We start from the raw sequence: 23,357 nt of genomic DNA, 5'->3' as shown, positions 1-23,357 counted from the left end.
GTTATTGCCCTCAGATAATCGTCAACTGCGGTGTTGGGCAGTGACTCCGAGCCTGCGGTTTGCGGTTACCAGGCTTCTCCCCACAATCTCTTTCCAACTCCCACGTACCATAATTCACCCAACAAGCGTATCATCAACCCTCGCAGCAGACAGACGAACCACCCGTAAACCCTGAATGATCCAATATCTATGAAAAGGTGATAGCATATCACCATGGCAAATTCAAGGCAAGTCAATTCTTTCCATCATTGCTCCATACCATACCAGCATGACTAACAACCATCAGATACGAATACGTCAAGGCCTTTGAGCAAGACGACACCCTGCTCCCGAATACATGGATTGTCGTCCGGATTGACGGGCGGGGGTTTCATAAGTCAGTTTGCCCTGCCTTTTCGTTTTCTTCGTCTCGCGCCTTGTGTTCGCTCGCTTCTTGTCTGAGCAAAGCCGAATTGAATCCCGCAGTCAGTCAGGCTTTGTACTCATACCTTGCTTTTGCTTGAGCATCTAGACTATCCGATCGCTACGCATTCAAGAAACCAAATGATCGACGGGCTCTTGATCTGATGAACGCTGCTGCTGTCGAGGTTTTGAAGGATTTACCGGATTTGGTTATTGCTTATGGTGTTAGTGATGAGTACAGGTGTGTCTTTCTCCCTTTACTTCGCCCTACAATATGGACGTAAGATGTTTGAAATAAGCCATTGCTAATGATAGCTAGTTTTGTCTTTCACCCATCATGTGAGCTCTTCGAGCGGCGAGGCGCGTATGTTTCTATTCCATTCCATACCGCTTCATCAAGTTTAGAACCCAAAAAGTCAGAGCTCGAAGCTAACAAACACAGAAAACTGGTAACTACCATCGTCTCAACATTTACAGCACACTACATATACCTTTGGAACCATTATTTCGCAGATACGCCGCTGCAGCCGCCTTACCTCCCTTCGTTCGATGGAAGAGCCGTCGTGTACCCGACGAATAGGAACCTGAGGGACTATATGAGTTGGAGGCAGGTTGATTGTGAGTCTCGAAGCTAGTCAGCTATATCGACCTGGGCTCGGTGATGCTGGGTTGGTCGTGTGTGAGGTGCGACTTGTTTGCTGATTGTTGTCGCATGGCAGGCCATATCAATAACCTCTACAACACGACGTTTTGGATGATGGTTCTGCGGGGTGGGATGAGTAATACTGAGGCTGAGGAGGAGTTGAAAGTATATCTTTTGGAACTCACAAATATGGAATGAAATGGGATGATGTTGACTGAAATGGAATAGGGAACCGTATCATCAGACAAAAACGAGATCCTGTTCAAGCGGTTTGGGATAAACTATAACAACGAAGAGGAGATCTACAAAAAGGGAAGCGTAGTCTTCCGGCAGGTATGTTCTCCCCATATAATGATTGATGCCTGTGCTAAACGAGACAAGTATCAAATTGAGGAGACAAAGACGAAAGATGGTCCGGTTCCCTCAGAGGAAGACGGCGCGCCCCAAGGAGCCATTTCCAAAACGCAGCAGGAGAAACTGCGTAAGTTACGGCGGAAAGCGCAGGTCATAGTTGAGCATGTGGATATAATCAAGGATGAGTTTTGGGAAAGGAGGCCTTGGATTCTCTCGGGGAAGCCGGGGAAGTTGCCGGAGGCATGATTATGCTTTACTCTAGCATAGATATCAGAAATTCAAGTGCAATGGTTGATAAGTATGTCTCATATGGTAATCAGCCTGAAGCCAAATGGGTATCTATAACAGTCCAGGTCTATATGCGATGACATGACATGCAAACGGGTCTATCAGGTCGATTTCATCTTTTTTGACTTTCGTTTTGAGCCCTCGTCTGAGGATGAGTCTTGTTTTTTGTTCATTTTGCTTCCTTCCGAGGCTTTATCCTTCTTGTTCTCCTTTGCCTTTTCATCCATCTTCTCTTTCTTCTTTATTTTCTCTGTTTTCTCCGTATCGAGTGATGACCCGCTGTTCTGTACGTCTGTCGAATCCAAATCCATCGATACCGGCGTGGGATAGTCGTTCTCGGGCTTCCTTTCTCTCTTCTTCTCCTTCTCCTCAGCCTTTCGCTTCTTCCTCTCAGCCTTCTCTTCAGCCTTCTTTATCTTCGCTTCCTTCTTCTCAGCTCTCACCCGCCTCCTCCCCTCCTTCTCAGCCCTCCTCTTAACCTTCTCCTCCTTCCGCTTCTTTTTCTCCTCCCTCTTAACCCGTTTCTCCTCCTTACTCTCTTTCCCATAATCCCCACCCCTCTTTCTCTTCCCTAGAACCTCCTTCCCCTTCTTATCCATATCCTTGTCCTTATTTCCAAGAGTCCCAGGAACAGTCTCCCCCCTAACAAAAAACCGATAAAGCTCACTCGTGAGTGCATTCCCCTTCCCAACTACACCCATGTCCTTCTTCTCCTCGCCAATCCCCTTCAACGCATCCTCAAACCCCCTCAGCCACCACTGATTCGTGGGATCCTTGGTCGTCGTCTTCCCAATCCCGCTATTCCCGGACCGCCGCGCGACGAGGAGCGGTTTTGTGAGGCCCAGCCCGCCGCGCGTGCCGACGCGGTCGGGGTTTAGGGGGTTGCCGGGACCTGACCAGCCGTGGCGGATTAGGTAGGCGTAGGCGTCCATCTTGGGTTTTGGGTATCGAGAGGGAGGGATGCGGAAGGTATATAAGACGGTAAGGAAGTGAGTCGAGCTTGTTATGTTGTTATGATGATATAGATAAGCTTTGTTGCTTTGGGAGGCGCATGTAGATGGAGAGGGAGATAGGCCTGTCGGAGGAGGTTGATTGAGACGATTAAATTGGCGACGTTTTTCTCTTTCAGCGCGATGGCAAGGTAGGAATAAATCCTTGACTATGTAGATCAAATAGCGGCAATGCAAGGAAAGGAGTAGAGAAATCCCAGACGCGAACTGCGAGTCCCCGACAATATGAGTGGTTGGTTATCGGACGGAGGAACAAAAAATTTGAGGCTGCGCAGATAAGATTCCGCCGCGGGTAAAATGCTGGGCTAGCCTAGGCGGGGACTTTTATTGAACCGGCCGGGGCAGGTCACAAGCCTCGACACTTAGGTTCTTTTGGTTACATTATACAGAGTCATCCTACTACTTCTCTTATTATTGGCTTCTTATTTTGTTGGTTATTTTTTACTTGTCGAAATTAAAGGTTCAAGGCTCTCTCTGACGGTCGGTGCCTCCCCGCCGGATTCAACTCATTTTGTCGTCCAGTCACGGCAGGAGAAATATGTATCCACGCATCTACGGAGGGCTATGGAGATTATTTCTAGTTATGATTCGATCATTGCAACAAATAAACTGCTCGTGTTTTCGCTACTTAATAAGGCTTAAACCTTCCCTTTTCCTTCGTCTTCTTCTCCTTCGGTCGTGATGTCTCCATCACCAGCGCACTTTCCTCTTGCTGTTCCTCAGGCTTCCACGCCCGAACGAAGCCGTCCTCGCCGCCAGTGAAGACGGATTGGTTCTGTGTTCGTTAGTTACGACACTCAGGCAATCAGCAGAGAACAAAAGAAGAAGCATACCTGTTCGTCCACGTAAATCGAGCGCACGACTTCCTCGCCATGCCCGCCAGGAAGCCGCCATAGATTCTGCTCATCGAAGCGCCAGGGAGTCGGGACGAGAGGAATGAGGTCGAGGCGCTTGTCACTAAATTGGATAATTGTCAGACAAGAAGATTCAAAGGACAAGATATTGCTAGGCTTGCACGAACATCTTATTCCCCGCAGCAATATATGGTCCCTGGCTGCCGATGCACAACTGTGCAATGTACTCGCAGTGAAGCGGCTGTCTCAGGTCGCCAAACTGGACAGGTTCCGGCTCCCGCGCTTGATCATCGGGGTTGGTGGCCGGGTGAATCGCGAAAGTCTCGTCGTGGCTCAGCGCGTATATCGCCTGCTCGTTGATGAACCCGGCATGATGGACCGAGCCGTGGTTAATGACTTGCACCAGGGCCTCATCTTCGTCTGTGATGGTTGTGTCGTAGATGTTAACTAAGCCGTCCGTGCTCCCTGAGAGCAGAATGTTGTGGCGGGTTGGGTGGTATTGGAGCTGTATTTGGTTGTTAGCGAAACGTCGACCTTTCTATTGGAGACCGACATACCTCGGTTACATCGTCGTTGTGGCTTTCCACGTATTGAAGGTGTGGCTGGCTGGGGGATCTAACGTCCCTGCGTTAGTTAGCAGCTCGAGGAATTCACAATTTGCGATAAAGGAGCAAGATGGTGAGTCCTTGCGTCGAAGGATGCAAAGAGCGTCTAGACATATGCTAACTCACCAGAATGCAACAATGGCCTGGTGGGAATGTAGTTCGGTGCCGGCGACGATATTGTTGGTCTGGGAGCAACTGGCTACAGATAGTATGGGAGCCTCGTTTGCTTTTTCAAGATCAGTAAGTAGTTCAGATAGCCATCAAAGAAGCCAAAATAGGGCTATAGGGCTGCTCGATCCCGGACGAGCATGGGAGGCCAATGAAGCGCAGGAGAAATGGTAGAATGAGAGAGGTCTTACATGATTCCACCAGGACGACCGCGGTTCTTTTTCCATTGCGTAGATCCCACAGTTTGGCTTTGCCATCCCGTCCCCCGGTGATCACTAGCCGGTTGCTTGCATCATAGGTTCGCAAGGAGGTGACCCCATCGTGTGTGTTGTTGGCCACTAACGATGCGTGACTGAGTCTGTTCGCATCAAATATGCGGAGCGAGTCATCAGACGAGATTGCCGCAAACTCCGTCCGAGATGACGGCACGATCGAGTAGACGTAGTTATCCTCCGCCAAAGACAGCGAGGAGGACTCGATTTCCTTGAGTGTATGCATTATTGCTTCCGAGACCTCGACCGAGCTGGAATGGCCTTGGCTGGAATGGTCGAAGTAGATAGATGTCCCTTCAGGCGAGAGCGAAAAGGGTATAGTCCCTTACTTTGTGGGATCTCGGCCGCCGAGCAATCGAGAATCCTTCTCAGCGTGAGGGGTGGTGGATATGCGAGGCTTGATGCAGGCCAGCCGCAGCGGGAAAATTTTTTCTTTCTTCCTTCAAACTGTCCCGCTGAGACTGAGTTTTGGGGCCTGACGTGGCTAGGTCTGATAGGAATGATCGATGCAGCGATCGGTCGTTGTCTGGAGGATCTCGCTTGATGCTATAATTGTTTTTTCCTCGCTTCCTGGTTCTTGGGATGGAGAAAGATTCATGACCCGACAAAATGCCAAGACCAAAATTGATGCCTGAATAAACAGGCTTCACAGCGGATTTAGTCCAGGACCCTGAACCGCACTCACCTCTGACCTCTAAGGTAAGGGGGGGTTTTCAGGTATCGATCTTCAATTGAAGTGACTTTGGTAGATAAAAGCCGAATATGTTACTTTTTTGACCCAGTGTCAGGGTCAAGGGTCAAGGGTATGAGGTCTTGACCTCACTTTGAATACGCCCAGCCTGATTCAGCTTGAATCCACGATCCAGGTCCTGTGTTGAAGGTCAACTGTTTTCAGAACCGGCTGTGGCGATCATAGAGGATGCAAGGATTTCCGTAGGGTGGTGGACGGCGGGGTGATTCTCGAATTCTCAGACGCAAGACGGTTCAGAACTCGCAAAACCGCCGAAGATGATTGGCCGTCAATCATTATTGTAGAGGCAGTTAAAGCCACCAACAGCCACCCGAAATGCTAGGTAAACTGGCCTTGAGACGGCACGAGAGGTCTTCACTCCCAAGTCAAGTTTTATGAATGCGTATGCCCTTTGGGCTGACCATCTCATTGGCAGAACAACCAACCAAGCCGTGCATTCGATGCTCCGTACTCTGTATAACAGTTTAACCAACCAGAATCAGAATGTCTTTCAGGCTTCTCTGGTGATATCACCATGTGGACTCTTATGTCGGCCCTCGTCCGATGATCGGACAACAGATAGCGGGGATGGATTACAGCTGGGCTAGCGCACAGTGTAGTGACGGTCCAATGATCGATCATCCTCGCCCTCCGGTTGCCCTGGCGAGACCGCAAGCCTCAAGGGAATTTGTACCTGTCGGCTCGCCCTACGGAGTAGAGATCTTATTCTGGAAAGGCTAGGTCTGATTCGTGATTTCGCGAGGAGCGACGAAGACACGATGATCAGGGTCAATCGAAGCGCTGATTGATATGCTTGCAGCGATGCCTGAGCGTAGCAGATCAGGTATGGATGCACTGCCGCAGAAGGCGCAATAAATTATCAATATGGAAATTGTCCTGCCATCCATCAGAGGAGTCGGTGTGAAGGTCACGGAACTCACCTACTGTTCCATGATTCTTCCTCATAAGCTCACGATAGTAATAATATGGAGCATCGCCTCTTTACCAGATCCAATTCGGAGATGACCGTCATTGGCAGCGGCGCATCTTTTGATCGTTAGTCTCGTGACCGCAGGCATCTGTAGAAACCCAGAAGGCTGCATATTGCAGTCCACCAATGAAGAGGCCGCCGGAGTCAATGCTTTTGCAACGGGTGCAAGTGGACTGGTGCGAGAAATGTGACCGAGCAGCGTAGTCTCTTAGACCCCGTGGAAATGGGTGGGTACGCTGGAGAAGGCCGGGAACCACACGAGATGAAACTTCGTCAAGTCGTATGTGTGCGTTTCATCGCTGACCAGTGTTCGTTTCGGCATTATTGAAGACTCCTTTTTAGGTCGTGGGCTTTGCAGGATTCGCGTTTTGAGGTGGATTGTGGAACGTGGACTGTGCAGCATTGTTCAACCATTTAGCCACTCAGCCACGTTCTTCTGGAGCAGGCCGCAGACCTAGAATTGGCAGGCCCTTGGAGCTGTGTCCACATCCACTTTAGACCAGGCTGTGCATCCGCAGCGAAGAGAAGACCGTCTCTGCGACACAGGGTTGGAAGAAAGGGCGAGAATTGCAACGAGGAACCAATGCCAATCAAGGTGGGCTCTGGGGAGAGCAGGCGCTTATCCAGGAACGTTAATACGGTACCAAACTTTCAGAGCCGTAGATAGTTTCACCCATCGGCGCATTATTGAGGGGAAGCAGCTGCTCCAGACTTGAGCGAAGTTAAGCAAATGAGTGGCCAAGCGTGGAAGCGGCAGTTGGGAGGGCTGGAGCACGGGCGTTGGAGTGGCAGCAATGGAAAAGTTTCTTGGATATATTTGTGGCCGTCGCAACAAAGAAACAAGGTTTTGCTACAGTAGCATGGACAGTGACACGTCGCCCGTCCCAGAGCTCTGGTTGAGCTCGGTCACAGTCGTCGACACCATTCAACTATGTCCCATTAATTCAGTTGAGGTCAGCGATGATGAGGAGAGAGACTCAAGAATTCTTCACCCAGAGCGCTGGAACAAGGAAACGCTGGACTGGCAAACTAACACTGACGGACCGCGTCCCGTCCGGAAGTCAATAATGGTTTAGTGGTAGCTACTGGGTCCAGTTTCCCTTTCAGCAATCTCTATTTATTTTTTTTTATTCTACTATATGGTAATTTCGTGTCTAGGCAATTCCAGGGAATGGACCGGTTCAACGGTTGTAACCGCTCGACGTCAGTAGTGCCCACTGCCAGAGGCCCGTTCCTGCGCCCTTGAATCTGATACACCACCCACTAAGTCCTCACTGCATGCGCATACTGCGCGGACCGGGCTAGCAGCTTATGACAGTAGGCCGTACAGGGGCCCTGATCCTAGTGATCCTAGTGTCGCTCTCCGCCAGCCTTTTCCCCTGATTCCCAGAATCCTTTTGCATCCCTCTCTCGCGACAAATATTGATTTCTGACTCTCTCGCAGTCCCGCCCCGCCCCTCTTGCGCCCGTGGGCCCAACCGGGTCAAGAAAGCGGCTGCGACAACCTTAAAGACGGCTTGCTTGCTTGATCCAATTCCAATGGTCACTTGGATAGTCGCTGCTCTGCTGTGCTTGTTGTCGCCCGTCGTGGCTGCTCCTCGTCTCGATTCCTCTGCCTGCGCGCTCTCTCTGGCACTCTGTTGTTTATCATCTGTTTCTGCTCCTCACTATCGTTGGCCAACACCGTGACCGCTACTTTGTTCTGCCGGCGACTGCTGTCGATACTCCAATTCCTCGCAGCCGGCTGATTTTGATTGATCTCTATAATTGACCTCTGTACCCTCCTGGTGTTTGCCTATCCTTTTTTTGCTTCAACACACGGGCATAAATTCTTCCAGCTCTCGGCCACTCCCCCACTAATTTTTCCCTACTTTCCCCTCAGTCATTTACATTGGCTTTTTCTTTGCAATATTTATTCATTTCTTGCACAAGCCTCTGGCCTTCAGTTTCCGGCTCAATCTATAACGTGCCTTCAGCTTGTTCCCCGCTGGTCAACCGCCCGCCGAGCGCACCCCACGACTTCGGAGAACATCCGTATAGTCCACCGCGAGAACACTATCAGTTTACTCCAGCTACTTGACAAGATTTGCGTGGTACCACCGCCTCGCATGTATGAAAAAGGTCTGGTGGGACATCAGCTCCTCGCCATGGGCTCGCCCGCGCACAATCACTACGGTTACCACTCTCCAACATTGAGCGATATAGGTCGATCAAGACAAAGTTCAGACGCCATGGATATCCAATCAATCCCTGAGGGAGAGTCAGCAACTAGGACGGCGGCAATTGACGGCGCCTGGAATCGGAATGGGTCTCGAAGTATGAGCCCCATGGTTAGCAAGTACTTCTCACTTTCCCCCTCGTTGCTGCCTTTTGTCAGCCCACTCTCTCATTGCGAATTTCGCTCCCATGAAGAAGCTAACGTCAATCTTTCTCTTTTCTCTTCGTCTGCATAGCAACTTCGATCATGACAACGCCAAGCGATACCCGCCAGATTATGAAGAGAACGGACGCATTTATCATGGCTTCCGTAAAGGAGTCTATTTCCTTCCGTGCGACGAGCAAGAGCAGGACCGCCTCGATATATTCCATAAACTGTTTACGGTGGCACGACATGGGCACCTGATCTATGCACCTTTCCTTGAAAATCTCAAAAAAGACCCAAAAAATGGCCGGATCCTCGACCTAGGCTGCGGGACCGGTATCTGGGCAATCGATGTAGCAAAAAAATACCCTGAGATTTTTGTTGCCGGCGTTGATCTGGCTCCCATACAACCCCCAAACCGTCCAAGGAACTGCGAGTTTTACGCACCTTTCGACTTCGAGTCTTCATGGGCCATGGGTGAGGAGGACTGGGATCTTGTCCACCTTCGGATGGGCGGCGGTAGCGTATTAGGCTCTGGCTGGCCGAATTTATACAGGAGGGTCTTCGCCCACCTCAAACCCGGTGGCTGGTTCGAACAAATAGAAATTGACTTCGAGCCCAAGTGTGATGATCGGTCACTTGACGGGACCGCCCTGGGCCGTTGGTATCATCTTTTGAAGGAGGCGACAGCGCGAACCATGCGGCCAATTTCTCATAACTATCACCATACGGAAGCAGACCTGAAAAAGGCTGGGTTTGTGAACGTCGTGCATCAGATGGCGGGACTGCCCCTCAACCCATGGATTCAAGATGACCACGAGAGGACAGTGGCACGCTGGTATAACCTGGCCGTTTCAGAGAGCATCGAGACCCTGAGCCTGGCCCCCTTCAGCCGCGTCTTTGGCTGGTCCCAGGAAGAAATTTTGCAGCTTGCCGCGGAAGTCAAAAAGGAGGCTTTCAACAAGGATATCCATGCTTACAATCTTCTACACATATACACCGCCCAGAAGCCGGGGCTGGTGTCAAGCTAAGGGAAGGTCAACAAACTACCAGAGCGCTTTTGTGACAAGGAGGTATACTGCAGCAAATGGAACGAATTTCCTTGATGTGCTAGTGCACGCCGCAGTCGTTCGGAAATTGGACGGCGAAGCAAACGACACGCTGAATAAGTCCCTAACGATAACGAGTCCTTCTCTCGCATACCCTTCTTCATCCACCCTTCTCACCCTTCGGTGGGTGCTGTGCGCTGTCTGAGCCACGACTCCCTGCCTCACCACGTGCACCGACCGAGCCTCTTCCTATTACCCGCTCGTCGAACCTTGGACGAACTTTGAAAGCCGAACCCAGTCCAGGAAAGGTTCCAACCGCTACGACTCTCATGTCTGTATAGGCTGTGCTACCAGAAAACTCTTTTTTTTTTTTCTTGGTACGGCTGGGCGGTTAGTGGAGGGAAAAGATTGCTCGGCTCTATCGCACGTTTAGAAAACATAACGCGACAGTTGCGAGATGCAGAAAGGGGACAACCGGATGGTGGGCTATAGACCAGGGCGTAGCCCGAGCAGTTGGGAACCGTATCGTGCTAGAAGGTGTGTGCGGATCTAGCCGTGATATAAATTCAAACTATGCTTTTGGGTTCGAGTCCGGTCTTGCGGCTAGTGGTTTGCCGAGCTCCCCCGGTCCTCGGTTCCTGGGCTTTACGGCAGGCATAGTGATATTTCAGACTGTCTATAAAATTATATATATACTAGCACAGTCGAAAGATAATTAAACCGAACCTGAAAAATGATCACATAGATTAATGTTTTTCTTGCCCAAACTCCGACCCCGTAAATGATACCATCCCTAATGGATCCTATATACCATCCCATGCAAGCATAAGCAGACCCAAACGCCAAAATGGCAAACCTAGCTCCGTAGGTTTAAACCTATGGTTACACACGAGCTCAAGAAAGAGGGAGCTGGGGAAAGTATCGTCATCGCCGTCGCCCCTTCGGCCCCCGAGCAGCGCTCCCATTCCTCCCATCCTTCTCGCCATCCCCGTTAGCCACTTTGTCCCTAACACCGGGACTCCGCCTCCGCATCGTCCCGGGTCCAACAGCAACAATGTCCTCCTCGCTTTCGCTATCCGAGATATCCAGGAGGACCGGCATGCGGAAGGACTCGATCTCGTCGTCTTCGCCGACGCCGCTCTTGATGGGTTCAATGGTAAGAACGTCGGGCTCTTCATCCTCAGCGTCTAATCTGCGCTGATGGATTTCTTCAGCCGGGTGGATGTCGAATTCGTCTTCGCGCTCGATGTAGTTGACGTTTTCTTCGACTTCGCCGAAGTCCGGGGCTAGCGCGGACCATTTCTGCGGCGTCACGATGGACCAAGAGTAGATGCAGCCGGACTCGAGGCCGCATGCGACGACGAAGGGGCGGGTCGGGTGCCATTCTACGACGCCGAGTTCCTCGCGGGGTCCCTCGAGGATTTTGACGAGGGAGCCGTGCGAGCGTTCCCAGACGTAGATGTCCGGGTTCATGAAGGTGGATGCGGTGACGAATTCGCCGGTTGAGGAGAAGGCGACGTGGTTCCAGCTGAGGCGGTTGACGACGTCTTGGAATTTGTGCTCGACTTGGAGTTTGATGTTTGTTTGTTCGAGGGCAATGCCGAGTTGGGAGAGGTCTGGCACGAGGATTGTGCGGATGACGCGGTCGGAGCTGTTGATTAGGAGGTCGCGACCGTTGCTGGCGAGGCGGAGGAGGATGATGACGCCCGTGCAGAGCTTTGTGGAGTGGATGGTGGTGCAGGTTTGGGTTTCGATGATGTTGATCCAGCCTTTCGACGTGCCTGCTATGATGTGATTGCCAAGTGCGGTGAAGACGGTGACGCAGGTCGAGTGTTTTGCATCTTGAGCGGCTTGTTTGGCTGCGATAGCGGGATCGACTTCTTCGTCTTTGGACGGCGGCGCGCGATATGGGGCGGAGGGAAGGATGCGCTTGATGGGTTTGGGCGAGGAGATGTCGACGAGGACAGGCTGTTCTTCAAAAAGCGAGGCGACAAATAATAGACTTTGTGGAGAAATATATTAGCGCATCGCTGAGAGAACCGGGGTTGGTACATACTGGTTGTAAGGATGGAGTTCTGCGATATATACAGGAGCTTCGAAGCGGACTGTGCGCACCCGAGAACCGTCTTTCAGATCCCACAGAATGCACTTCCAGTCCTGGGAGGAGCTGAGTAGATAGCGACCGTCTCTAGACCAACTATACGGCACCCGAGTCAGTTGATTTTGGCAAACATCGAGGTTGTATGGCGAACCTTAGTGACTGAATCTGCCTAATGTGGCCCTTGAGTTTGCGCGCAACCCCATTTGTCTCAACATCAAAAATAACAACCGTGCCGTCGACCTAGCGGTGAGTCAGTCTAATTGCGCTTGTGGTGTTGGCAGTGAAACTCACACGGCCGGAGGCCAGATAATCTCCCTTGCGATTGAAGCGCAGGCATGTCGCGTGCCCACTCCCTATACATGATTAGAGAAATTAGCAGACAAGCTGATACTGGTATAAACACATACTTAATTTCTCTGACAAGGTGTCTGGGTAGTCCTGTGCCAGGACGAACGGATCGACGAGAGAGAGATTCATGGCGCAGGAACGATTGGAGGAGTGACCAAAAGGAAGGGAGAGGTGAGAGAGAGATCTCAGGTTCCCAGCCTACAAAAGAGGCCAGGAGAGAAGAGTGAGAGCAAACATCCAGCGCCCCCAACAATCGCTGGCTTTCACTTTAGCTGGCGGCGGGGATATCTACTGCTTGTTAAATAATAATGAGATGTTGCAAAACTGGGGTGGCGGGCGGTGAGAGAGCCCTCTATAATCTGGAAGGGAGGCTCCACTATATTTGTGCTGAAACTTGATTTAATTAGCGGGAAGTGACTGATGAGGTTCGGGTGACGGAGCTTTAGAGGGCCGCGCTAACACTAGGCTGCGGCTCAGAAAACTCGTCCCCGTCGCCGACTAACTTGACAACCAACGTCTCCCTTTCACCTCCCCGACACGCTGCTCGCCCATCCCCCTACGCACCCTCGACCATCGCGTTTATCGCGATTTCATCCGACGATATCGAGCATCGCCGTCGCCGACCGTGATTACCCTCTTTTTCGCCCTTTTCGAAGCTTCGCAAGTCGTGGACAGGGTCGCAGGCGCCCTAGTGGCAAGGGCTGCCAGAGGCCTCATCTGGCCCTCTGCTGGCAACATCTTTCGCTAATCGCCGTTTCTGCTTGTGAAATACGGAAAAGGACGCCAGGTTTTTGTTCTATTGCGACTACTAGAGTCATTATACTCTCGCTTTTACCGACTGTTTTCGCTGCGATTTCTCCCCTTTTTCGCGTCATCATTCATCATGTCGAACGTCTACTTTCCGTACTCCAAGACGCCTTTGCGCACGATCAAGGAGATCCAGTTTGGTCTCTTCTCGCCAGAGGAGATCAAGCGGATGAGTGTGGTGCATGTCGAATATCCAGAGACAATGGTTAGTCTTGGTTACCTTCTTTGTTCTTTGACACTACTCGGTTTCTAACGCAAGCCAAAAATAGGATGAGCAACGGCAACGCCCACGAACGAAGGGTCTCAATGATCCGCGCTTAGGAACCATCGACCGACAGTGGAACTGCGAAACGTGTGAAGAAGGTCAGAAGGAGTGTCCCGGGCACTTCGGACACATTGAACTCGCTACGCCGGTCTTTCACATCGGTAAGGAGCCAGCTTACAGCGTACGAACCTACAGTGAATGTATCTAACTGGTTTCTTAGGCTTCTTGACGAAAATCAAGAAGTTGCTCGAGACGGTCTGCCACAACTGTGGCAAGATCAAAGCCAACACGGTTAGTCATCCCTTAAGGGATGGCAAAACTACATGGCAAATTATGCTAACGTAAAACCAGTCCGATCCAAAGTTCTTAGATGCCCTGCGGATTCGAGACCCGAAGCGACGATTTGACCATATTTGGCGGCTATCGAAGGATGTTTTGATTTGCGAGGCGGACCCACCACCAGATGACGATGAGTACGGAAAAGAGAGCTCAAAGCCCCAGAGGCTCCACGGCGGATGCGGCAATGCGCAGCCCACCATCCGGAAGGAAGGTATAACGCTTGTTGGAACGTGGAAGCCCTCGAAGAGCATGATGGATGAAATGGACATGCAACAGCCTGAGAAGAAAACGATCACGCCCCAGATAGCGCTGAATGTTTTCCGCACCATTTCTCACGAAGATGTTCGCATAATGGGTCTGAGCAACGATTATGCGCGTCCTGAGTGGATGGTTCTCACTGTCTTGCCCGTCCCGCCTCCTCCTGTTCGTCCCAGTGTGCTTGTCGGTGGTAGCACCTCTGGCCAGCGCGGTGAGGATGATTTGACCTATAAACTGGCTGAAATCGTCCGAGCGAACCAGAACGTCCAGCGCTGTGAGCAGGAAGGTGCGCCGGAGCACGTTGTACGCGAGTTTGAGTCTTTACTACAGTACCACATCGCTACTTACATGGACAACGACATCGCTGGTCAACCAAAGGCCATGCAAAAATCCAACAGACCTGTCAAGGCTATTCGAAGCCGTCTGAAGGGTAAGGAGGGTCGTCTTCGGCAAAACTTGATGGGGAAGCGTGTGGATTTCTCAGCGCGTACTGTGATCACTGGTGATCCCAACTTGTCGCTTGATGAGGTCGGCGTTCCGAAGAGTATTGCGAGGACACTGACTTACCCTGAGGTTGTTACGCCATATAACATTGAGAAGCTGCAGCAGCTCGTTATGAACGGTCCCAACGAACATCCTGGCGCGCGATACATTGTCAGGGACAATGGTGAGCGTATCGATCTTCGTCACGCGAAACGGGCAGGAGGGCAACAGTTGTTATATGGTTGGAAAGTCGAACGCCACGTCATGGATGGAGATGTGATTCTGTTTAACCGACAGCCGTCTCTTCACAAGGAGTCCATGATGGGTCATCGTGTCCGTGTCATGCCTTACTCGACCTTTAGGCTCAACCTTTCCGTCACTAGTCCGTACAACGCTGATTTCGACGGTGACGAAATGAACTTGCACGTCCCTCAGAGCGAAGAGTCTCGCGCAGAACTCAGCCAACTTGCACTGGTGCCCAAGAACATCGTCTCTCCTCAGCGGAACGGTCCTCTTATGGGTATTGTGCAGGATACTTTGTGCGGTATATACAAGATCTGTCGTCGGGATGTTTTCCTGACGAAAGAGCAAGTGATGAACATTATGATGTGGGTTCCTGATTGGGATGGTGTTATCCCCCCGCCCGCGATACTTAAACCTAGACCCAGGTGGACAGGGAAACAGATGATCAGTATGGCGCTTCCGTCCGGCCTCAATCTTATGCGCACTGATGGTAAAGGCCGCTTCTCTTCGGCTGAGAAGTTCTCTCCTTTGAACGATGAAAACGTCCTTATTCAAGGCGGCCAGTTGTTGTACGGAATGTTTAACAAGAAGGTTGTTGGTGCGAGTGGTGGAGGTGTTATCCACATCATTTTCAACGAATATGGGCCAGACACTGCTGTGGCATTCTTCAACGGTGCCCAGGCAATAGTCGGATATTGGCTGCTTCACAACGGGTTCAGTATCGGTATTGGTGATACTATCCCTGACGAGAAGACTATCCAGGCGATTGAAGCATGTGTGCGCGAGCGCAAGCAAGAAGTCCAGGAGATCACTGCCGATGCCACACAAAACAAGTTGGAGCCTCTTCCTGGTATGAACCTACGTGAGACTTTTGAGAGTAAGGTCTCTCGCGCTCTTAACAATGCCCGTGATGAGGCTGGTACCGCGACGGAGAAGAGCTTGAAGGACTTGAACAACGCTGTTCAAATGGCTCGTTCTGGGTCCAAGGGTTCGACCATCAACATCTCCCAAATGACCGCTGTCGTCGGTCAGCAATCCGTTGAAGGCAAACGTATTCCTTTTGGTTTCAAGTACCGCACCTTGCCACACTTCACGAAGGATGATTACTCCCCCGAATCAAGGGGTTTTGTTGAGAACTCATATCTTCGTGGTTTGACCCCGACTGAATTCTTCTTCCACGCCATGGCTGGTCGAGAAGGTCTTATTGATACTGCTGTCAAGACAGCTGAGACCGGTTACATTCAGCGTAAGCTGGTCAAGGCTTTGGAAGAGGTTATGGTCAAGTATGACGGCACTGTCCGCAACTCACTTGGTGATATTATTCAATTCATCTATGGAGAAGACGGTCTTGATGGCGCACACATCGAGCACCAGAATGTCGATATCATTAAATGCTCCGATGACGAATTCAAGAGGCGGTTCCGTATCGACCTCATGGACCCTGAGAGCAGCCTCGGCCCCGAAGTTCTGGAGCAGGCCAATGAGATTGCTGGTGACGTGGAGGTGCAGCGGTATCTTGATGAGGAGTGGGAGGCATTGCAGAAGGACCGAGCTTTCCTTCGTAGTGTTGCAAAGGGAGATGATGAATCAATGCCACTTCCCATCAACATTCAGCGAATCCTCGAGATCGCCCGTACCACCTTCAGGATTCGCGAAGGAACGATCAGCGATTTGCATCCTGCGGAAGTTATCCCCCAAGTGCAATCTCTGCTTGATCGACTGTTGGTCGTCCGTGGTAACGATTCTATCTCGCAAGAGGCTCAGGAGAGTGCAACATTGCTATTCAAGGCCCAGCTACGCAGTCGTCTGGCATTCCGAAGACTGGTTACACAATACTCGATGAACAAACTGGCGTTCCAGCACGTTCTCGGAGCAATTGAATCTCGCTTTGCTAAGGCGGCTGCCGCTCCTGGTGAGATGGTGGGTGTATTGGCTGCGCAGTCTATTGGTGAGCCGGCTACTCAAATGACACTGAACACTTTCCACTTTGCTGGTGTCTCGTCCAAGAACGTCACGCTTGGTGTCCCGCGTCTAAAGGAAATTCTGAACGTGGCGACCAATATCAAGACCCCGTCCATGACGGTTTACCAAGAGCCTTCGAGAACCCATGATAAGGAGGGAGCTAAACAGCTTCGAAGTGCTGTCGAGCACACAAACCTCAAGTCAATCACGGAGGCCACGGAGATTTACTACGATCCTGACATCCAGACAACTGTCATTGAGAATGATCGGGACATGGTCGAATCTTACTTCATCATTCCCGAGGACGTCACAGATGACTCGTCTCGCCAGTCTAAGTGGTTGCTCCGTATTATCCTCAGCCGTCCTAAACTGCTTGACAAGGGTCTCACTGTGCAAGACGTTGCTACCAAGATTAAGCAGGCTTATCCAAAGGATATCGCTGTGATTTTCAGTGACAACAACGCAGACGAGCAGGTTATCCGTATTCGTCAAATTCAGGATTACAAAGAGGACGACGACGACGACGACATTGAATACGATGTCACACTGAAGAAGCTTGAGCAGCACCTTCTGGACACTTTGACTCTCCGTGGTGTTCCAGGCGTTGAACGTGCTTTCATCAACGAGAAGCCCAAGACTCGAGTCCTGGATAACGGGGAGCTATTCTCTAGCAAGTCGGACCCCTTGTGCAAGGAATGGGTGTTGGAAACAAGCGGGTCTTCTCTTGGTGAAGTTCTGGCAATTCCAGGTGTCGATGCTAGCCGCACCTATTCAAATCAGTTTATTGAGGTCTTTGAGGTGTTTGGTATTGAAGCTGCGCGTGCGGCTGTTCTTCGCGAGGTGACGGCAGTGTTGGCTTTCGACGGATCCTACGTCAACCACCGTCACTTGGCCCTTTTGGTCGACGTGATGACTGTGCGAGGTTATCTCACTCCCGTCACCCGTCACGGTATCAACCGTGCTGACAACGGTGCGCTGATGCGTTGTTCGTTCGAAGAGACGGTCGAAATCCTTCTGGAAGCCGCGGCCTTTGGCGAGCTTGATGACTGTCGTGGAGTGTCGGAGAACCTGATTTTGGGACAGATGGCACCTGCTGGTACCGGAGAGTTCGATATTTACCTTGATCAGAACATGCTCAACACCGTTGTATCGAATAATGCCCGTTATGGAGTGATGGGGGCTTTGGGCGCCAAGGACGCTATCATTTCTGATGGCGCTGCGACGCAGTACGATACTGGCTCGCCTATGCAGGAGAATGCCTACATTGGGACTCCTGATCCTGACTCGAACTTCTCCCCAATCCGTCAAGCAGGCGCCGAGACCCCTGGTGGCTTCACCGAGTATCAGCCCTCTGGTGCTTTTGGTGGTGGCTTCAGTCCTGCCGCTACCAGCCCGGCAGGCTACTCCCCCAGCAGCCCTTTCAGCGCCAACCCCACATCTCCTGGATACTCCCCAACATCCAGCTACTCCCCCACGTCCCCTGGAATGGGCATCACAAGCCCGCGATTCATGACATCCCCGGGATTCTCTCCCGCCAGCCCGTCGTTTGCACCGACATCGCCGGCTTACTCGCCTACGTCACCGGCTTATGGACAAGCCTCGCCAACGTCGCCTTCATACTCTCCAACCTCTCCTGGGTTCTCGCCGACGTCGCCCAACTACAGTCCTACATCGCCGAGCTTCAGTCCAGCTTCACCTGCGTTCAGCCCAACGTCGCCAAGCTACAGCCCTACCAGTCCGGCTATCGGTGGTGCCCGGCACTTGTCCCCTACCTCACCTACTTCTCCGAAATATACACCTACGTCTCCTGGATGGTCTCCCACAAGCCCCCAGACGTACTCTCCCACATCTCCCAACTTTGCCGGCTCGCCGACTTCACCTGGAGGCCCAACCTCTCCTGGCTACAGCCCGACGTCGCCGGCTTTTAGCCCTACGTAAGTTGATTCTCCCTTGGACAATCAAGCCCGATTGAGTTTACTGACGTGATTTCTCCAGATCACCTCGCCAGTGAAGTCGCAAACTTTTTTAGTGGTCTCTTCATGGCTTCAGTTGTATTCTTGTACTATCACTTTTCGCATTCACAATACCTGAAACAAGAAAAGAAAACATCTTGCATTTTCGCCGCGGAACTGGTTGGTTATATCTTTTGCGATATGGGCATGTATAGCCTTTCTTCGTTTCTACTCTATTTCCGACCCCTTAATGTATGTGGCCCATCTCAAGCGCCAACCTCCGCTTTCGTCGACTTTTATTCCTAGTCTCCGAGTCAGCCCCCTTGAGATTGCAAACAAGATCCAATGGGCTGGCGATGCGTTACGTTGTTTTTCTGTTTTATCCGATGCAAGCGATTTTTTTAGAACGAAGACGTCTGGGCTCCATCAGCTGTCCTATGTGGTTTGGGAACGCGATGGCCCTTGTTGCTTTTTGCTGTTTGCATGGGGAAGACTGCTAGTATTGCGACCGGAGTTTTCTTTTACCTGTACACATTTTTAGAGAGACAGTTCAGGGGCGAAGGAAGGGAAATCTGTTAAAAACATGAAAATAAAACATCTTAGGAGATATTCATATGTCGTAGAATAGGCTATTGTAGGTAGGTTGTAGAGATAGAAGCATGTGTCTGCCAAGAAATCGGCGAAATGAAGCTCCGCAAAGCCAGGTGGCCCAAGCCACTTTATGTGAGGAGCTGCTCCGCTGTCCACTACAACTCCGGCTGACAATCTTCCTATTGAAGTTGCTCTTGATCTGGTGTCGGGACAAGTCGCCATGCGCGTCTCGTTGCCTGTCTGTATTCAGTTCTTTCAAGCAAGATGAAGAACTCGTGGTTATGGCGTTTCCTCCCCTTGGTGTTTTGTGAGTTCCTGCAACTAAACTGCCGAATGACGCGCATAGGACCTCTCTACTGACACTCGTCATTCTAGTATTCCTGCGTGCACTTGCACTTGAACCCAATGTCCCCTCTGACGATGAATACCCTCTCTCAGATGTCTCTCAGCATTCATCTCATTCCTCTGACGGTGCGTCCGACCGCGCTGTCCCAAATGGTAATTTAGCACCCGCGCCGGTGGCGCATGTCTCGTCGCCTTCCCGCTAACATAATGTGTTAATTTAGTGCACGTCGAACATGCCCTGAAGACCCTCCGTGAGGCCAAGATCCCAGTCATCACATCTCCCGGCAAGCCATCTGGCGTTCTCGGCTACACCTGGTACTACACACAAGAAGCCCTCCGGATACTGTTCCTCAATGTACCATCATCGGGTAGCGGCGCGCGGAAGAAGGTACACCCAGGTATCGCAAAAGCCGTCGACGAGCTTACGATTGCAGCGCTCGAGGACCAAAATGCCGATGCGATGTTTCTGCTAGCGGAAATGAACTTCTACGGCAACTTCTCCTATCCCCAGGACTTTAAGCAGGCATTCCATTGGTATGAGAGTCTAGCGTCATGGCACGGAAACAGCACGGCTCAGTATATGCTCGGGTTCATGTACGCCACAGGAATAGGCGGAGGGGTGGAACGCGATCAAGCGAAGGCTTTACTATACCACACGTTCGCTGCGGAGGCTGGGAATACCAAGTCGGAAATGACTCTCGCCTATTGGAATCATGCTGGCATCGGCACTCCCAGGGATTGCGACGAGGCGACCTACTACTACAAGCATGTGGCGGATAAGGCTATTGATTACTACCGTTCCGGTCCGCCTGGCGGTTATGGTATGGTTCGTGAATCGTATCGCTGGGCCGACGAAGAGGGTGGCGTCTATGGTGAAGGCGCCAGTTTCTCAAGTTCTGGGCCCAACGCGTTGCGTGATGGCTCAGGTTCTACCGAGGCTAGTCTGGAAGATGTCCTAGAATATCTGGATCTTATGTCTCGCAAAGGTGAGGTAAAGGCGACGTTTAGCCTCGGAAAGATGTACTACGAAGGCACCAAGGGCTTGCCCAGGAACTTCAAAAAAGCGATGAGGTATTTCAAGCAGGTGACGAAACGATACTGGAATAAAGACGGCTCGCTCAACCCGAACCATCCCGCTGGGATTGAGAAACTCGCATCCAAAGCGGCTGGACATATTGGACTGATGTTCTTACGCGGCGAAGGGGTGGAGCAGAATTTCGAAACCGCCTATACCTGGTTCAAGCTGGGGTTAGCGAATGGGGAAGCGCTCTGCCAACACTCAATTGGGCTCATGTTTTTGCATGGCTATGGGGTACAGCAAGATGCTTTCAAAGCGTCCTCTTACTTCAAGGCTGCCGCTGATCAGGATTATCCCACTTCGCAAACCCGGTTAGGCGCTTTGTTCCTTGATCAAGGAGACGTCGCCACAGCTACCAAATACTTCGAATTGGCTGCACGTTGGGGCTCGATGGAGGCTTTCTATTATCTAGCAGAGTTGGCCAACAATGGCGTCGGCAGGAAGCGACATTGCGGGCTCGCCGCGTCGTATTACAAAATGGTCGCGGAGAAGGCTGAATCTATCCATTCCTCGTTTACCGATGCGAATGCTGCGTATGAGGTCGGAGACAAAGAACGAGCCTTCATTCCGATGCTTATGGCGGCCGAGCAAGGATATGAACATGCCCAGGCTAATGTAGCCTTCATTCTCGATGAGCAGCGTTCCTTATTACCTCTGGACAGATTCCTACCTGGAATGAGAAAACCCCGGCCATCCCTACTCCGAAACGCCGCTCTAGCCCTGATCCAGTGGACACGCTCGGCCAAACAGGCGAACATCGACTCCTTGCTCAAAATGGGCGACTATTACCTGAGCGGACTTGGAATCGCGGTCGATTCTGAGAAGGCTTCGACTTGCTATCACACAGCCGCTGAAGCTCATTACAGCGCGCAGGCATATTGGAATCTAGGCTGGATGCATGAGAATGGCGTTGCTGTCGAGCAAGATTTCCACATGGCCAAGAGATACTATGACCTTGCTTTGGAAACGAGCAGTGAGGCCTACCTGCCTGTCAAGCTAAGCCTACTGAAGCTCCGGGCACGAAGTTGGTGGAACCAGCTTACCAACGGCAAGATCAGATCCATTCGAGAAGATGACGGTACGAGCACCTTCCTTCATTGATATCTCAAAGAATGCTAACATCATCCCATAGAACCCAAGCCTCGTCGTACGTTCAGCGAATGGATTGCAGCGTTCATTGAGAACGACGAAGAGGACGAAGCTAACTACCGCGCACAGCTGCACAAATTTGGGGAAGAGGAAGAGGAAGAGTTTATGGCATCGAGCGGGGATCACCATCGCTTGGAAGATCACGAGGATGCCTACTACGACGACCTCGAACTTGACATTGACGAAAGTATTTTAGAAGGCCTCATAATACTGTCTCTGGCTGCAACGCTCATGGTCTTGGTGTACATGCGGCAGCAGAGGAATAATCGTCAGAGACCGGACGAGAATCAGAATGCGAACGGGGCTGGGCAGGCCAACGCGAACAACCGCGGCTTCTTTCCTCGCCCAGGGGATCCCGAGTTTGCTCAGTGGGTAGCTGGTGGTGTCGGTCATTAGCATCCTCACGTCTTTTTCTCATCCTGTATATGAGTGTATGTTACCACTTCGAGCATTATCATGAATTCCAATGATTACTTAGCGCATTCGTTCAAGCCAGACCTTAACGACGTCACTGTACCTGATTTCATTATCTTATCGATAAGCGATTGCCTGCTCCCCACACCATTCTCGCAACATCAACAGATTCATCACCAGTCTTATTTCATCATTAGTCGATTCTCGAATCATGCAATTCATCTAGAATTTATCTCTCTGAACTAAAGATGTCTTCTTACACTCCCAATGGCAAACGCCGTCGCCTCGAACAGGCATCAAACGCGCTCTCCAGGCCATTCAAGTCTCCTCTCCGCAGAGAAACGCCTACTGTGAAGGAGGAAGCAACATCGCCAAAAACCAAGGAAATAGCAGCGGAATCCCACTCTGAACAGTCCTTTACACCTGTCAAGCAAGATTCACGTTCTACCCTTCCTAATCCTCGCTCTAGAACCAATCCATTCCCTACACCCCCACCAACCCGCAAAAGAACCCTCCTCGGGCAACAGCGCCCAACATCCACTAAAACACTCACACCCGCAGACCCCGAAATATCGCGTCTTCAGAAACAACAGCGAGAGCTTCAATCTCGCATGTCAACTCTCCGCTCCGAACTCGACACAGTCCAACAAGCCCTCCGCATCGAATCCTCAAACCGCGACGACGAACTCGAGGCCCTAATCGTGAAGTGGAAGAAAGTCAGCCAGGATGCAGCAGAGGAGGTCTTTGCCGGTGCCCAGGAGCGGATCTCGCGCATGGGAGGCGTCAAGGCATGGCGGGAGAAGATGAAGAGTAATGATGCGAGGTGGGAGCAGGAGGAGATGGAGAGTTGGTTTGGGAATGTTGATGCTGAGGGGGTCGAGTTTGATGAGGAGGAGGTGAGGTTGAGGAAGGCTGAGTTGAAGGAGGAGATTGAGAGGGAGAAGGAGAAGAAGAGTAAGGAGGGAAGTGAGGCTGAACTGGAATCTGAGGTTTGTTTGACTGCCTCATTTCGTTTTTGTTCAAGTCTGTTTTTGAGTGTTGGAGTATGCTAATGTGGCTGGCTTGCTTTTGCAGGAGTTTACTATGGATATGATGCTGAAGACACTGAACATTGAGCTTGCGACTGTCGGATATGACAAGGCTGGTCAGAGATGGATTAAGGATTGAGTGCTTTTATTCGACTACTCGCTATGCTTTTATTCTCATGATATTATGAGATGGCGTATTATACCCATGTACTAATGTTTCTTGTTGCTGCTGTTTGAGGAACTACGGTCTTGAACTAATATTTGCC

At 51.2% G+C, this 23,357-nt stretch overlaps 9 protein-coding genes across 9 annotated transcripts; 6 read left to right on the top strand and 3 right to left on the bottom strand.

The window, feature by feature from the left end:
• The first annotated feature begins 127 nt into the window (after positions 1 to 127).
• On the top strand, positions 128 to 1,717 carry BDV17DRAFT_5489 (tRNA guanylyltransferase). Its single transcript, XM_073764763.1, has 8 exons — positions 128 to 227; positions 287 to 376; positions 512 to 643; positions 722 to 766; positions 845 to 1,020; positions 1,122 to 1,210; positions 1,274 to 1,378; positions 1,427 to 1,717. Exons 1-8 carry the CDS (start codon positions 214 to 216, stop codon positions 1,643 to 1,645), a joined length of 870 nt encoding a protein of 289 aa, XP_073621190.1. The 5' UTR covers positions 128 to 213; the 3' UTR covers positions 1,646 to 1,717.
• On the bottom strand, positions 1,541 to 2,716 carry BDV17DRAFT_5499 (uncharacterized protein). Its single transcript, XM_073764765.1, has one exon. It carries the CDS (start codon positions 2,617 to 2,619, stop codon positions 1,789 to 1,791), a length of 831 nt encoding a protein of 276 aa, XP_073621189.1. The 5' UTR covers positions 2,620 to 2,716; the 3' UTR covers positions 1,541 to 1,788.
• Positions 2,717 to 3,225: 509 nt separating this feature from the next.
• On the bottom strand, positions 3,226 to 5,287 carry BDV17DRAFT_5450 (WD repeat protein). Its single transcript, XM_073764756.1, has 6 exons — positions 4,516 to 5,287; positions 4,283 to 4,382; positions 4,109 to 4,175; positions 3,719 to 4,056; positions 3,531 to 3,654; positions 3,226 to 3,472 (listed from the first exon to the last, which is right to left on the bottom strand). Exons 1-6 carry the CDS (start codon positions 4,820 to 4,822, stop codon positions 3,326 to 3,328), a joined length of 1,083 nt encoding a protein of 360 aa, XP_073621188.1. The 5' UTR covers positions 4,823 to 5,287; the 3' UTR covers positions 3,226 to 3,325.
• Positions 5,288 to 8,464: 3,177 nt separating this feature from the next.
• BDV17DRAFT_286069 (class I SAM-dependent methyltransferase) lies at positions 8,465 to 9,710 on the top strand (the record flags this gene model as incomplete). Its single annotated transcript, XM_073760833.1, has 2 exons — positions 8,465 to 8,655; positions 8,771 to 9,710. The coding sequence occupies 2 exons, from the start codon at positions 8,465 to 8,467 to the stop codon at positions 9,708 to 9,710; spliced, it is 1,131 nt and encodes a 376-aa protein (XP_073621187.1).
• A 713-nt stretch (positions 9,711 to 10,423) lies between these two features.
• BDV17DRAFT_249009 (Set1-mediated histone H3-K4 methylation subunit Swd1) lies at positions 10,424 to 12,457 on the bottom strand. The gene is made up of 5 exons (XM_073756161.1): positions 12,237 to 12,457; positions 12,121 to 12,182; positions 11,981 to 12,069; positions 11,785 to 11,925; positions 10,424 to 11,730 (listed from the first exon to the last, which is right to left on the bottom strand). Exons 1-5 carry the CDS (start codon positions 12,304 to 12,306, stop codon positions 10,653 to 10,655), a joined length of 1,440 nt encoding a protein of 479 aa, XP_073621186.1. The 5' UTR covers positions 12,307 to 12,457; the 3' UTR covers positions 10,424 to 10,652.
• Positions 12,458 to 12,707: 250 nt separating this feature from the next.
• BDV17DRAFT_249007 (DNA-directed RNA polymerase II subunit RPB1) lies at positions 12,708 to 19,095 on the top strand. The gene is made up of 5 exons (XM_073756160.1): positions 12,708 to 13,189; positions 13,254 to 13,410; positions 13,470 to 13,540; positions 13,601 to 18,468; positions 18,530 to 19,095. Exons 1-5 carry the CDS (start codon positions 13,061 to 13,063, stop codon positions 18,543 to 18,545), a joined length of 5,241 nt encoding a protein of 1,746 aa, XP_073621185.1. The 5' UTR covers positions 12,708 to 13,060; the 3' UTR covers positions 18,546 to 19,095.
• Positions 19,096 to 19,136: 41 nt separating this feature from the next.
• On the top strand, positions 19,137 to 21,654 carry BDV17DRAFT_249003 (ubiquitin ligase complex subunit HRD3). The gene is made up of 3 exons (XM_073756159.1): positions 19,137 to 19,384; positions 19,453 to 19,575; positions 19,644 to 21,654. The coding sequence occupies exons 1-3, from the start codon at positions 19,342 to 19,344 to the stop codon at positions 21,599 to 21,601; spliced, it is 2,124 nt and encodes a 707-aa protein (XP_073621184.1). The 5' UTR covers positions 19,137 to 19,341; the 3' UTR covers positions 21,602 to 21,654.
• A 67-nt stretch (positions 21,655 to 21,721) lies between these two features.
• BDV17DRAFT_5361 (uncharacterized protein) lies at positions 21,722 to 22,210 on the top strand. Its single transcript, XM_073764734.1, has 2 exons — positions 21,722 to 22,080; positions 22,142 to 22,210. The coding sequence occupies exon 1, from the start codon at positions 21,755 to 21,757 to the stop codon at positions 22,043 to 22,045; it is 291 nt and encodes a 96-aa protein (XP_073621183.1). The 5' UTR covers positions 21,722 to 21,754; the 3' UTR covers positions 22,046 to 22,080; positions 22,142 to 22,210.
• BDV17DRAFT_5387 (putative DNA repair protein Dds20/Mei5) lies at positions 22,181 to 23,339 on the top strand. The gene is made up of 3 exons (XM_073764745.1): positions 22,181 to 22,475; positions 22,533 to 23,052; positions 23,138 to 23,339. Exons 1-3 carry the CDS (start codon positions 22,312 to 22,314, stop codon positions 23,228 to 23,230), a joined length of 777 nt encoding a protein of 258 aa, XP_073621182.1. The 5' UTR covers positions 22,181 to 22,311; the 3' UTR covers positions 23,231 to 23,339.
• The last annotated feature ends 18 nt before the right edge of the window (positions 23,340 to 23,357 follow it).

The sequence above is a fragment of the Aspergillus undulatus genome (genome assembly GCF_047715775.1).
Source record: "Aspergillus undulatus strain CBS 261.88 unplaced genomic scaffold BDV17scaffold_1, whole genome shotgun sequence".
Taxonomy (NCBI): domain Eukaryota; kingdom Fungi; phylum Ascomycota; class Eurotiomycetes; order Eurotiales; family Aspergillaceae; genus Aspergillus; species Aspergillus undulatus.
This window is presented reverse-complemented; position numbering and strand designations above follow the sequence as displayed.

Coding starts and splice junctions, on each gene's coding strand:
- BDV17DRAFT_249009 (XM_073756161.1), bottom strand. CDS start 12,306: ATGAATCTCTCTCTCGTCGATCCGTTCGTCCTGGCACAGGACTACCCA. Junction 12,183..12,236: donor CACCTTGTCAGAGAAATTAA/GTATGTGTTTAT, acceptor AATCATGTATAG/GGAGTGGGCACGCGACATGC. Junction 11,731..11,784: donor GAACTCCATCCTTACAACCA/GTATGTACCAAC, acceptor TTCTCCACAAAG/TCTATTATTTGTCGCCTCGC.
- BDV17DRAFT_5387 (XM_073764745.1), top strand. CDS start 22,312: ATGTCTTCTTACACTCCCAATGGCAAACGCCGTCGCCTCGAACAGGCA. Junction 22,476..22,532: donor GCGGAATCCCACTCTGAACA/GTCCTTTACACC, acceptor TCCTCGCTCTAG/AACCAATCCATTCCCTACAC. Junction 23,053..23,137: donor AGGCTGAACTGGAATCTGAG/GTTTGTTTGACT, acceptor TTGCTTTTGCAG/GAGTTTACTATGGATATGAT.
- BDV17DRAFT_5450 (XM_073764756.1), bottom strand. CDS start 4,822: ATGCATACACTCAAGGAAATCGAGTCCTCCTCGCTGTCTTTGGCGGAG. Junction 4,383..4,515: donor GGTCGTCCTGGTGGAATCAT/GTAAGACCTCTC, acceptor ATCTTGAAAAAG/CAAACGAGGCTCCCATACTA. Junction 4,057..4,108: donor ACAACGACGATGTAACCGAG/GTATGTCGGTCT, acceptor AACCAAATACAG/CTCCAATACCACCCAACCCG.
- BDV17DRAFT_5499 (XM_073764765.1), bottom strand. CDS start 2,619: ATGGACGCCTACGCCTACCTAATCCGCCACGGCTGGTCAGGTCCCGGC.
- BDV17DRAFT_249003 (XM_073756159.1), top strand. CDS start 19,342: ATGAAGAACTCGTGGTTATGGCGTTTCCTCCCCTTGGTGTTTT. Junction 19,385..19,452: donor TTTCCTCCCCTTGGTGTTTT/GTGAGTTCCTGC, acceptor TCGTCATTCTAG/TATTCCTGCGTGCACTTGCA. Junction 19,576..19,643: donor CGACCGCGCTGTCCCAAATG/GTAATTTAGCAC, acceptor GTGTTAATTTAG/TGCACGTCGAACATGCCCTG.
- BDV17DRAFT_5361 (XM_073764734.1), top strand. CDS start 21,755: ATGGCATCGAGCGGGGATCACCATCGCTTGGAAGATCACGAGGATGCC.
- BDV17DRAFT_5489 (XM_073764763.1), top strand. Junction 767..844: donor CTCTTCGAGCGGCGAGGCGC/GTATGTTTCTAT, acceptor TAACAAACACAG/AAAACTGGTAACTACCATCG. Junction 1,021..1,121: donor GAGTTGGAGGCAGGTTGATT/GTGAGTCTCGAA, acceptor GTCGCATGGCAG/GCCATATCAATAACCTCTAC.
- BDV17DRAFT_249007 (XM_073756160.1), top strand. CDS start 13,061: ATGTCGAACGTCTACTTTCCGTACTCCAAGACGCCTTTGCGCACGATC. Junction 13,190..13,253: donor TCGAATATCCAGAGACAATG/GTTAGTCTTGGT, acceptor AGCCAAAAATAG/GATGAGCAACGGCAACGCCC. Junction 13,541..13,600: donor GCAAGATCAAAGCCAACACG/GTTAGTCATCCC, acceptor ACGTAAAACCAG/TCCGATCCAAAGTTCTTAGA.